Genomic DNA, 13,520 nt, shown 5'->3' on the forward strand with positions numbered 1-13,520 from the left:
AGGTCACCTCAATGGGGGAAAAAAACGTAATTCTGAGTGAGGCAAACTGTGCGCCTTTCTCCAAGGACAGATCTTCGTGTCTCACATCAAACATCATGAATCAACGTGGCACTTGAGGATGTAGGAAGCTCGGTTGGCGATTAGCAAAAATTAGCCCTAAAGTGAAGCTTGTTTCCTATGACACATGAAAGCGTAAAGCTGTCCTTTGGGGTGTGAACGAGCATCGAGTTCTTTGAGAGTGTGTCGTTAACAAGTCTGCATGTCTGCATATGTCGCTGTGTCACACTGCAACCTAAGTGTGAGCTGGTGTGTGTGTGTGTGTGAACTTGCTTGAAGTTGATGACGGCTGACGCACTGAGCGAATGGTCAGGACATTAGCACTCGCAGCTCTCAAAACGCTGCCATAGCAACACGTCTATCATTACGAGGCCATCCAGCATCAAAAGAAAAACATCACATGTCTGAAAAAACATCATGTCCCTAAAAGTACAATGCACTCCATGATATAACCTCAAACTAAACCCATTTGTCGAATGGCTCGAACCTCTTGGCACACACTCGACAGAACGCAAGACCTCAGTCACCACATACTACAACATTGCCTCTCTTTCATTAAAGCACACAGCAGGAAACGACCAATTAAAAGATCCAGGCCTTCAAAACTCACCTTGAACTATCAATTTCAATGGCTGTGTTTGGAACAGAATGCATTGTTTACTGCATACATATATTTGTTAACAAAGAGTATGTCGGTATGTCAAACAGTAGCCATTATTTCATGCTGAATGTTTCAAAGACTGTTTACATGCATATTCAAAATATTTGAGAAGTAGTCAGAATTTGCCCATTTTTGTAAACATCAATATTCCCTTTTCTCAAAAATGTAAACCATTTGGCGTTTGCCTGTATTTATCAGAATTTGAGCGCAGGTAAGCACCTAATTTTGAATATTGAATAATTTGTATTATTTGTGTATTTGTATGAATTATTATTAACATGGAAATTAAATAATAATAATAATAATAATTATAATAATAACAATTATTATTATTGTTGTTGTTTATTTTATCTTATTTTGTGTTATTATTATTAATTGTATTATTATTTATTTAAATTTTCTTTGAATATCCACATGTCTAAACAAAGGTAAATTTGGGTTCTTTTAAATACTGACAGTTATTATTGAAGTAAAACTATTGAAGAAATAGTTATTATTAGTTATTTATATAAGTTTATAAGTTATATAAATAAGTCACACACATACAAACACACACACACACACACACACACACACACACACATATATATATATATATATATATATATATATATATATATATATATATATATATATATATATATATATATATATATATATATATATATATAATTTTATAAAAATAAATAATAAAAATATTTTTATTTTTATTTTTTATTTAGATTTTTATTTAGATTTTTTAAAGAACAATCACTTTTACAAGTGCATGCCCAAAGAGACAATTTTTGGGTGATTTTAGATACAGACAGAAAAAATGATGCTAAAAAAAATAATTATTTATTTTAATAATTATTAATGAGCATATTATGGATATTCAAAATAATAACAACAACAACAATTATAATAAATTAGTTGTATTATCATTTGAGTATCCACAGAAACAGAACTTTCATATTTATCTGTGCATGTGAAATCAAAGATAATTTCAGAAGATTTTAGACACAGACAGTTAAAAAGTCAAGCTACTGCAGAAACACATTTTTGCAGCAAGGATGACTCTTCATTCAAACATTTCATAAATGTAAAAACCAAGGTCATCCTGCTCTTGTTTTATTGTTAAAGACATGAATGAGAATAAATGAGTTATGTCCAAGTACTACTCAAAATTTCAGTAAAATATAATGCAAAAGTGCATCCTCCAGAAGAAAAATGGAGGAAAAGAGCATGCATGTCCTCAGTATATTTAGATCATTTTGATTATATTTACACTAGAAAATTCAATTAAATTTTAAACAGAAAATTATATACAGTAAATGTAAAAAACATTAACACCACATTGCATCTCGGAAATAAAACCCATTTTGCATTTTTAATCAAATATTTTTTTTAAATGTCTAACAGTTAAATCAAATAATGAGTCAATAATGAGATACATTATTATTATATCTTGATTGTATATCACACTGTAATTGGAAGATCAAGTCAACCGCAGTTCATTGTGGGAAGTCTTATTTCATGCCGTAAACTCTGATTTATAAGGCAAACGTAGTATCATGCAGGTATTTTATGTGAATATACCTGTATACCTGTACTGTATATTGCAGAAACAGCAAGAGTAATAAGGTAGTAAGCTATTACCGGCCACATGAGCACCTACTGACTGCACATATCCCCGAGGTTTGTATACGTCCATCGCTCTAAAACCAAGTTAAGAGATGATGAAGCAAGCTGAACTGAGGTTAAGAGTCTCATGCCAAAACATTTTAGCAGATAAAGAGACACAGATAGCCTCTCTTTTAAATAAGTGCTGCCTGGCCCATTTGTCATATCCAACATCGATGGCATAAACATTATTTAAAAGAAATCTGCTTCCTGTTTGAGGGGCTTCCATTAATCAAAGACATATTCCAACGCGCTTCCTCCGCAAGACTTCGTATCATCAATAACCTCGCCAACAGAGTATGCATCCAAGTTTGGAACACAGCTCTCAGTTTTGGAAATGACTGATTATAGATCAAAGGCAAAAGATTAATAAGCACAATCGAACAGGAGGAGACCAAAGGGAAAAATTGTGCTACTTGCTGACATATCAAAACTTTCTTAGTATGCAAATGGCTGAAACACAAGATTCTCAATCTTTCCTATAGATTGTGCTTTCATTTTAAATTCTCTGGTTCTATAGCTTTCAGATAACGCTGCTGTTAAGTTTTTCAGGCTTAATTTAATAGCGAAGTCAACATGTACCTATAAATTATAATATAAAATGGCCAAAAAAAATGTGGACATCTTTGAACATATAAATTATGCTTAAATGTATTATGTCATTGTCATATGTATATTATGGTTTAGTTATTTTGTTTTCTAATGCAGTACATGTTTATGTGTGAGATTAGTGTTCAAATAATAGTACAAATACTGTACTCAAAAATTTACAAATAAATAAAGAAATAAATAAAATAGTACATATATAAATAAAATATGAATGTATAAAATATAATCCAGATTATAGTTAGAAATTGTAGTATTTCGAATTAAAGGTCATCGGGAAAAGAAATAGAGTGTGTGTGTGTGTGTGTGTGTTCAGTGTGTCATGGATTTTTGTCACAACTTTTTTGTGATTGTTGTTATGCCTTGACAATGACATTGTTGTTAATTATTTGATTATTTAATTATGACTTCACTCTCTTTCAAAAGAATTTTAGTGACAAAGTAGATTATGGAAAATTATATATATATATAACATAAACATAACAATAATTTTCCATAATCTACTTTGTCACTAAAATTCTTTTGAAAGAGAGTGAAGTCATAATTAAATAATCAAATAATTAACAACAATGTCATTGTCAAGGCATAACAACAATCACAAAAAAGTTAAGTCTAAACTGATCGTTCATTCGAGACACCATCCTAGCGATTCACGGCAGACGACAGATGCGGTTTTGCCAGGAGAAAAGGGAAAGTGTCAGCATGTATTAATTTCAAAGTCTAGCTGACAGATGAGTCAACATTTCCTTCCTCCACCCACCTTCCAAAGCAAAGGCCAAAAGAAAGTGGTCTCTTTGCCAAAAGTTTATCACAAATAAAGAAAGGCCGCAGAGCAATCTCCCCGGGCAACCGCACTAATGAGCCTACACTCATAATTAACAAGAGAGTTTTAATAAGGTCCTGTAGAAGGACTAATAAGTTCTCCTGCAAGACCAAATAGGGTTTAAAAAAAGACTGTCAGAGGGTACCTGCCCTTTACAAAATCCAGGTTTCATGACACACTGAACACTGGTGTTAAGATGCTGTTAAAGTGGAATAGTGAGGTGCAAACTACTTTCCCAAATGCATGTTACTGATCTCCTGCCACCTCAGATGTGCTGCCAACTCTGCAGCCGTGGCAGTGACCTAGTTGTGAGCGCTCCGGTCTTAACGAGCAGAGGGAGATGCCAGGTACTTGTGCTTTATACCGGAAACCAATTATATTCCATGAAAGTTAACAACATGCAGCAATTTAAAAATGACGATTTAATATAGCTTGAGCTGACTTTGCAATAGAAATACAGAGATTAAAGTTTGATTAATTACTGAATTGAATAGTTCACACTCTTTAAAAATTGTTATCTATCAGTATCTATGGTATATGAAACCTATAAAGAAATAGCCCACACAAAAAACATAAATCTATTCACTCTCAGGCCATCCAAGATGTAGATATAGTTTGTTTCTTCATGGAAACAGATCAGATAAATGTTGCATTGTATCACTTGCTCACCAATGGATCCTCTGCAGTGATTGGGTGCCGTCAGATTGAGAGTCCAAACAGCTGGTACATCATAACATAACATCAAAACATCATAATAATCCACACGTAATCCAAACCACTCTAGTCCATAAATTTATGTCTTGTGAAATTAAAACGGCATCTTGGTAATGAATAAATCCACCAATAGGATGTTTTAGCTTTAAACTGTCACTTCTGGCCAAAATACAAGTCCATAATCCATAACAATTCCTCCAGTGAAAAGATCACATCAGAATGAACTGTTTCTGCCTGTAAATGGTGCTTGATCTGTGAATATTTCTCTCCTGATTCAGATGAGATGGCTTGTTCAACAGAGAAAGCATTATTATGGAAGCAATGGTTTTAAGTTAAAAACATATTCTCAATTTACAAGACATTAACAGATCAGATGGAGTCAAGTGAATTATTTATGAATTATTGTGATGTTTTTATCAGCTGTTTAGACTCTTAATCTGATGGCACCCATTCACTGCAGAAGATCCACTGGTGAGCAAGTGATACAATTCTAAATTTCTCCAAATCTGTTCCAGTGAAGAAACAAAGTCATCTACATCTTGGATTGCCTGATGGTAAGTAAATGTGTGTTCTTTTAACATCCGTGGGACCTTTTTATTGCATTAAATATTATTTTCAGTGGAAAAAGTTTATTTAGATTTTTTAAATGTTCACATTAAAAATAGGTCTTTCAAAAGCTGCTCACTAACGCGTTCTTTGGGGAACAAAAAAAGAGCAGGTTCTCCAATGAAACTGCTGTGAAAATCACTTTTTTAAAGAGTTTACGCAATGGGGTTCAACAGTGAGGAAGCTATACCTTTGGCCCTCACTGTATAACACATTTTGTGGAAGTTATGCTATAAAAGTGGCATATTTACTCCAATGCGTCACCATGTTCCCCGTGTTCTAGTTTCTCGGGAGCACTGAGGTGGGATAATGACTAAGGAGGCCTGGATTCAGCCAACCTCATTAATGATCCAGGGCTTCTGCAGAGTCAGATTGCTAACACCTTGGGATCCACAAAAGAAACCTTTATCCATCCTTCAAAGACACCCCGAGGATAGATTTACTTAGCATCTCTGCAACTCCATTGTCACTGGAAGAAAGCCTTCTAACGATCAAAGGTCGAACATGGGATTTTTGCACCACTAGTGGTAAAAACTGGAATTGTTAAAATAAAGAGATTCCAAATACCCCAACCAGCCACTTTTCAGCAGCCTTGGTTCCGAAAAAAAAAAAAAAATTACATTCATTTTTTACATCTAAGCCATGGACTCACTGGATGAAACAAACTGCAAGATCTGACAACTCGTAAACAACACAAAAATAATGTTGTTTTAGGATTAGATAAATTGATAATTCCATTAAGTAATGTGATAAGTGCGAACATAATTTAAGTTTACTGCAAAATATTACGATATTTACCAGTTCAACAGTTCCAAAAATTCGGAAGAAACTGATGCTTCTATTTAACAAGAATGCTTTAAATTGATCAAAAGAGACAGTAAAAACATTAACAATAAAAAAAGACTTCTATTTCAAGTATTCATCAAATAAACCTGAAAAAAAAAATATTAAGATGAAAATGATTTTTGTGGATCTTGTAATGGTTGCTATAAATTCAGCTTTGCCATCACAGGAATAAATAAAAAATAAATAAAATATCGAATCCACTATTTTCTAGTGAGCACTGAGCAGATAATGCACTTCATTTCATATAGAGGCTAAGTAAACACAGGTTATAGACAGATCTAATCACATGAGCCCAGGATATTATGGTATATCTGTAATTAAGTTTTGAAATTACCCTCCAGAACTTTCATTCGGTATTCCTGTAATTCCACTCAATGGCCTCATATTTGCTTTCAGATTTATCCTGCGGTTTTCAAGGAGAGAGTGTGCAAACCAGTTTATAACTCCCATCAAGCTAACCACGACAAGTGTATGTGTCCCTTGGGCTGAGAAATCCATCCATATCATGAAGTTATCTCTGACTCTGTGATAAATAATAAAAAGCTCCCATGAAATCACCAGTCTGTAAAGTCTAAACTCCACAAGGCCGAGGAATACAACCCCCTTTTCTCAACCCAATCATCCCTATTGATGGGGCTGTGTTTTTATTGTCTGGCCCAGGGAATCTAATGAAAGCATGGTCTTAGTTTACTGGCTGATCTGAATGTAGGGGCCGTAGATCCCATCTGTCTCTCATTCTGTCTCCTGCTCTCCAGAGCCAGGTCTGAAATGATGCTATCACATATCAGACACACAGGACACCTATGGTACTTTAATAAATATATATATATTAAAAAAATGGACAATTACGCCATAACTTACACAACTTAGAGACTGTTCAGACTTTTAGTAGACTATCAAGACATCCCCCCCAAAAAAGGTGTTTAAAAACTACTATTATGAGATACTAGGAAACATAGAAATAGCTGATTTGATAGAATATATTGTAGAATATGTTGAAAAAACATATAAGACAAGTATGAACTGTAAATGTTTTACAGGAAAAAGCCGCACAGCCGAATCACGATAAAGCATATTGAAATATATACACAGTCATAGAAAGACAACTGTAAGTAATGTATATTTTATATATATATATATATATATATATATATATATATATATATTTGAATAATATTAATATAATATAATATAATATAATAAAATGCTACTATATATATTATAATATGCATGTATCAAAAGCAAAAATCTTCAAATAAAACAAATATAAAACATTTTATAATATTTGTGGACATTAAATGAGATAATGCAATTATTATATTATATTATATTATATTATATTATATTATATTATATTATATTATATTATATTATATTATTTTAACATCGAAAATATTTTCAATAAAAATCAGCAAATCTCAATCTCAATAAAGCACAGTCATATACACACAAAGACAACTGTACATAATATATATATATATATATATATATATATATATATATATATATATATATATATATATATGATAATATTTCTGGATATAAAATGATTATGTAATATTTAGGACTGTAAAATCGATTAAAAACAATCAAGATTATTCCCATCCAAAATAAAAGTCTGTGTAAACATAATATATGTGTGTGTACTGTGTATAATCAGATGAATATATAAGAAATATATGCATATTTACATATAAATCATATATAAATATGGTAAATGTTTAATAGTAAAATAGTAAATATTTCCTAAATATATACATGTATGTTTGTTCTGCCACATCGAATAAAGTCCTGCACTGTTTGACACCACTGAGCTCCAATGAATTCTGTCATCTCATCTTCAAATGCACAGTGAAAATGAGGTGTGTGCCTAGTGGGGATGTTGGCATACGGCTGCATAGTGTGCGCTTGATTTTGTGAGTAATGGTGCTTGTGATTCTCTTTCAGTCTTTCGTCTCGACAATCCAGACGGTGCTGATGAAGGCTTTTATAATAATGACACAGGTGAAGGAGAGGCAAGCGATATGGTACTTATAAAGTTGAGCCAAACTACTTTAAAACTGCTATCAGTAAAAAGTTCAGCAAAATGCAAATTGTGGTTTTCAAGTAGGTGTCAAGGCCTGTTCACATGAAATAAGATGCCACACAGAAGCATAATATACAGTATATCAAAGTTGGGTTGTATTGACAATGTGGATTACTTGAATTGTGCACAACCACAAAATATTAATCAGCTAAAACTGTTTTGTAACATGGATACAAATAAGAACCATTACCAATATTTTGCTGAAATATTTGTCAGCTTTGTGGACACAAGTGCTGGATTAACAAACTTCTAGTTTTTAATCAATACTGTTATGGATATTTAAATCTCAAGACTAATCTTCTATGCTATTTTCTGTTGATGTGTGAACTTTACTGAACATTATTTGTAGCGCATCTGAAATCAAATAATGACAATAAGCTTTGTGTTTTCCTACTTTTAATATGAAATAAAGTCAGCCTGCAAATTCATACATACACACACATACATCCTGTCTGGTATGGTTCAGCTACCCAAATCAGACATCAAGAGACTACAGCGGACAGTCAGGACTGTTGAGAGGATTATTGGTGCCCCTCTACCAAGCCTCCAAGATCTTTAGATCTCCAGAGTGAGGAAAAGGGCTGAGAAAATCACCTTGGACCCCTCACACCCAGACTACTCTCTCTTTGAGCTGTTGCCTTCTGGCTGGCGAATCAGAGCACTGACCACCAGGACAGCCAGCCACAAAAACAGTTTTTTCCTGCAGGCTATATTCGGCATGAACAATAAAGCTTTCATTATTATACATTGTCCATCACAACAGACATACAGTTCAGACCAAAAGTTTGGACACACCTTCTCATTCAAAGAGTTTTCTTTATTTTCATGACTATGAAAATTGTAGAGCCACACTGAAGGCATCAAGGGCTATATAATTCCATATATAATTCCACATGTGTTAATTCATAGTTTTGATGCCTTCAGTGTGGCTCTACAATTTTCATAGTCATGAAAATAAAGAAAACTCTTTGAATGAGAAGGTGTGTCCAAACTTTTGGTCTGAACTATATATATATATATATATTGTGGGTGGGGGGAGTGCATGTACAGTTCTCTCTCCACCTTCAATACCACGAATTAGGTGCCCTTGAGCAAGGCATCGAACCCCCAACTGCTCCTCGGGCGCCACAGCATAAATGGCTGCCCACTGCTCCGGGTGTGTGTTCACAGTGTGTGTGTGTTCACTGCTCTGTGTGTGTGCACTTCAGATGGGTTAAATGCACAGCACAAATTCTCAGTATGGGTCACCATACTTGGCTGAATGTCACGTCACATCACTTTCACTTTCACTTTTATATATATATATATATATATATATATATATATATATATATATATATATATATATATATATATATATATATATATATATATATATATATATATATATATATAAACATGGCTTTTCCTGTGTAAAAAAAAAGCTCTTGAGCCTGGCAATATTAACATCCACAGAGAGCAGATGGCAAACCAAATTTAGAATAGCTGTTCCATTATAACCAGGAGCATATCCAGACCAGTGAGGTGAATGAGCCGAGTCAGGTACCTGGACCGCAGTGGTTAGGCAAGGCTGTACAGTCCCAGCAAATTATGCCAGATCACATGGTGTGCAGCATCACCCAACAACCTCATAATCAGAACCAGCCTGAAAAATGGCGCATTTGCATAAATCCTTTCAAATCAGGCGCTAAAACAATGCAAACAACACATGCAAATTAAACAGCACTATCAACGGCACCATTCATTCATTGTGAATCCTCCCAGCATTGATGGATTTTAAAATCTTGTTTTCTAAGTTCTTCATGCCAGAAATTCAGACTTGGTACACACTGGAATTTGGCTTTGTGGATAATGCAGCAACTACAGGGGACAATTTAGTTTCAGCCTGATGGTTGGGTCTACTCTTGGAGCACCAGTAAAATTTCGAACTAACTAACTACCTGAATAACTAACCTGAATAAGTCGGCCCTGTTCGGTCTGCAGGGTGCTGAGCTCCTGTCCAATGTTGCTCTGGCCTTGTCTCAGCGCGTTGTACTCCATCTTCAACTGACTGGCATGGGCGGACAGCTTGGCCACCTCCTCGGCCAGTTTAACAAGCAGTGCCCGATCTTGCCCTTTCACTGACTTTAGATCAGTGTCATGGTCAGTGAGCGAGTGCAGCAGCGAGGTCTGCACACCCTCCAGACGCAGGAAGTTATTGTTGTAGTCGGGGCAGTTGGGGTCAATGAAGATGTTGATGCGGGAGCCGTCACCTCTCTCGATAGTTACCAGGGCATTACCCTCATCCTGGTTGGTGCTGATGAGAGGGGGGCCGTCCGGGCCACTGGGTGCTTGGTAATGGTTCATCAGAAGGATGATCCCAGTTACTGTGACAGCCAGTAACACAGCAACAAAGAGCAAGATGGTGCATAGGAGATAGCTACAGCTCATCCTCTGTAGAAAAACAGAGAGATCAGACACATTAGCATACAGAAATAAAACACAAGTCTGAAAAGAAGCATTAAAATGACCAGCACGTCGAAGACAGTCAGAAATGTGTGTATGTTTTTTTTTTTTTCATTTTAATCTTAAACAGAACTCTGTAAAGCTGATGTATAAGTAATACATGCCGATTAAACTTGCAGGAGGCCATATCAAATCTGACATACACCGATAACACAGATTCAAAAGTAGGTTCCCCACAACTGCAGCTTACAAATTTCTAAAAATCCCTGTTGAGCATTAAACATGCATGGAGATGCTTCTTGAAAGTTTAATCTGCTATTATGTAATACCTGAAGACTACCGAATGCATAAATTCAGGCTTTTCACAAAGGTGTTTATAAAATACGGAAAATAAATTATGTTTGCACGGTTGCCTAAGACCTAATCATCATCCCCTGCTCCAAATCATTTAAGTCAGGATGATAATATTCTAGTAGGAAATTCTGGACTTTTCTCTGAGCCCAGATTTTCTGAATTGGGAATGTTATGATAAAGAATTGTGGCAAATGAAAACTGATATTGTGGGTAATTACATTTTCATTTTGAGTGCGCTGTTTGGTTCACAGTAAATGTACTGTATTATGAACAGCAAGAAAGCTAAAATACTACTCATTCATGAATTTACATACATACCCTTTGTAGTATATACAAGATGTTAAAAGTTTTAACAAAATGTGTTGATTAAAGAAAATGCATGTTTTTTTTATTTACTACTGTCCTGAATCAGCACTGATGTTTACATAGAGTCCGCCAAGGCAAAATAATAACAACATTTACGTAAATGAACCAGTTCAAAAGTTCACATACCCTTGGATCTTAATACTGTGTTGTAGAATCAACAAAATGTTTTGAAAGGTGTTCCTGAGTCCCTTGTTTGTCCTGAGCAGTTAAACTGCCCACAGTTCTTCAAGTAAAATGCATTTCTGCATAACTGAACCCTTAGCAGTGACTAAGATTTTGAGATCCATCTTCCCACAATGAAGACAACTGATGGAGGACTCAACTCTTACAAAAGGTGGAAACATCGCTGTCACTCAAGAAGGAAACATAGTGCATTAAGAGCTAGAAGTGCAAACTTTTGAACATGTTGTTCATTTGTTCAAATATTGTATTTTTTTTCATTTAGTACTGCCCTTCGGAAACTACACAGATGTTTTCATGTTTCCTAGAAATCAAAATAAGTACAATTTACACAGATTATCCAATAAAATAAAAAAGCCATGTCAATGCATATTTTCATAATAGTGAAAACACTGTAAATTAGTGCTAGAATTTGAGATAATGCAATGATTGCGTACTTGATATGCTGATAAAAAAAAACCTATATTAGTACAATTTGTAAGTAAATTGTAAGTAGATTTCACAGATAGTTACAAAGAAACAGTAACTTACACGTTAAAATAGTATGTACAAACTAGTTCATGTACAAAAACTTATATACAATAAAATCCGATTTAGGGGAAAGAATAAAAATCTACTATGAACAGCAGAGAAGTGCTCTCACTAAGCACAGTGGAGTACTGTTTTTTTAAATTTGTGATGTATTATTTTCAGTCGTTTGGGACACGGTGACACACAGTCCTCTTCACTTTACATATCTATCACTCTTGCTGCTCAGAAATGTTTATGCTATCATGCTGCATGCATCATAAGTTATGCTAGCACTCACACTCAATGATCTTCATATACTGTACCTGAACCACGCTCTGGACCACCTTTTCCAACCAAGCTAGGGACGGCTAAATAAATAGTTCCCCTGCGTCACGCTAGTCAAATGACCCAGGCTTTGGGGTTCAAACAGGCTTGGGCACGGTTAAGATTACCTAGTATGAATACACCCTAATTATTCTTCTGCATCCCGCACACACACACCAGCACTCGCCCATCAAGTGTTCCGTGCCGCACTCTGTTGCGTTGGGTCCCGTGATCGTGAAGGTCTCTCCTCGAAAGGGGTCTGTTATAATGTTATGATATTATAACTTAATAATACTTCATAATTCTGTTTATTTCCAAAATATAATTTTTCCAATTCTGCATTCAAGTTGGGTAGGAGCCATGATTAATTGCGTTCATTTTTGTATCACACAATTGACAGCCCTACTTTAAATGCACTGTTTTCAAACATAAGACATACATACGTTTTCAAAAATGAGGTTGAGATACAAGTAAGATTCTGTTGTTCTTATTGTGCATTAAAAATGTAGCATAAAGCCAGAACCAGTGTACATTAGAAAGAGGAGTGGCAGTAGATCGTTTGTGAACACTTTACACTGATTTCTGTGATTGCCCAGGGCCCAAGTGGTGGGCTGGAATATAAACGACAAGATGAGCAGTGTTTCCTTTGAGGATCTAGGAAGGCAAATCCCCACAGGGCAAAAGACTAGAAACAACAGACATAAGCCTTACAGCTCAATATTACGGTTTGGTTAAGTGCCCAGAGTTGACAACTCTCTCATCTATGCTAGTATGTGCCAGTGTGCGGATGTGTGTGTGTGCATTCGGTAACAATCGCAGATATAACAACAAATGAAGTGAAGAACATTTGATGGGAAACTAGGGAATGCCACGGAGGCACTGGAGAGGCCTTGCTTATCATTTTGCCATGTCTTTTTATTCAGCGGGAGCCTGCATCGCTCGCCCCGCTGTTATTCAAGTGCCACTTCAATATTCCACTTGACAGCGGGTGTTGGTCCCTATCGTGAGCTTCGAGTACATTTTGTGTATTTATTTGTCACACTTTTACATATATGCCAGAGTGACTCAATGCCCATGTGCCATTTATGATTGATATTAAATCACTGACACTCAAGGCTGAAGCAGCACACAGCTGCAATAAGATATTTACAGGGATCAGCAGTAAGGAATATTTCAGGTCAGGTGAATAAAAAAATATTTTTTGTGCTTAGGCCAGTAAATATGTTGGTAAACAGATATCTGAACAATTGGCCATAATAGGTGGAGTAGAAATATTACAT

At 35.1% G+C, this 13,520-nt stretch overlaps 1 protein-coding gene across 3 annotated transcripts in view; it reads right to left on the reverse strand.

The window, feature by feature from the left end:
* fibcd1a (fibrinogen C domain containing 1a) overlaps positions 1–13,520 on the reverse strand; it is a 118,240-nt gene that overhangs the window by 63,329 nt on the left and 41,391 nt on the right. For all 3 annotated transcript variants that reach the window (XM_052564258.1, XM_052564257.1, XM_052564256.1), the window contains one exon: positions 10,015–10,494. In XM_052564258.1, coding sequence (XP_052420218.1) covers positions 10,015–10,494 — 480 coding nt within the window. The remainder of the gene's footprint in view (positions 1–10,014; positions 10,495–13,520) is intronic.

Source organism: Carassius gibelio, chromosome B8, assembly GCF_023724105.1.
Source record: "Carassius gibelio isolate Cgi1373 ecotype wild population from Czech Republic chromosome B8, carGib1.2-hapl.c, whole genome shotgun sequence".
Lineage (NCBI taxonomy): Eukaryota > Metazoa > Chordata > Actinopteri > Cypriniformes > Cyprinidae > Carassius > Carassius gibelio.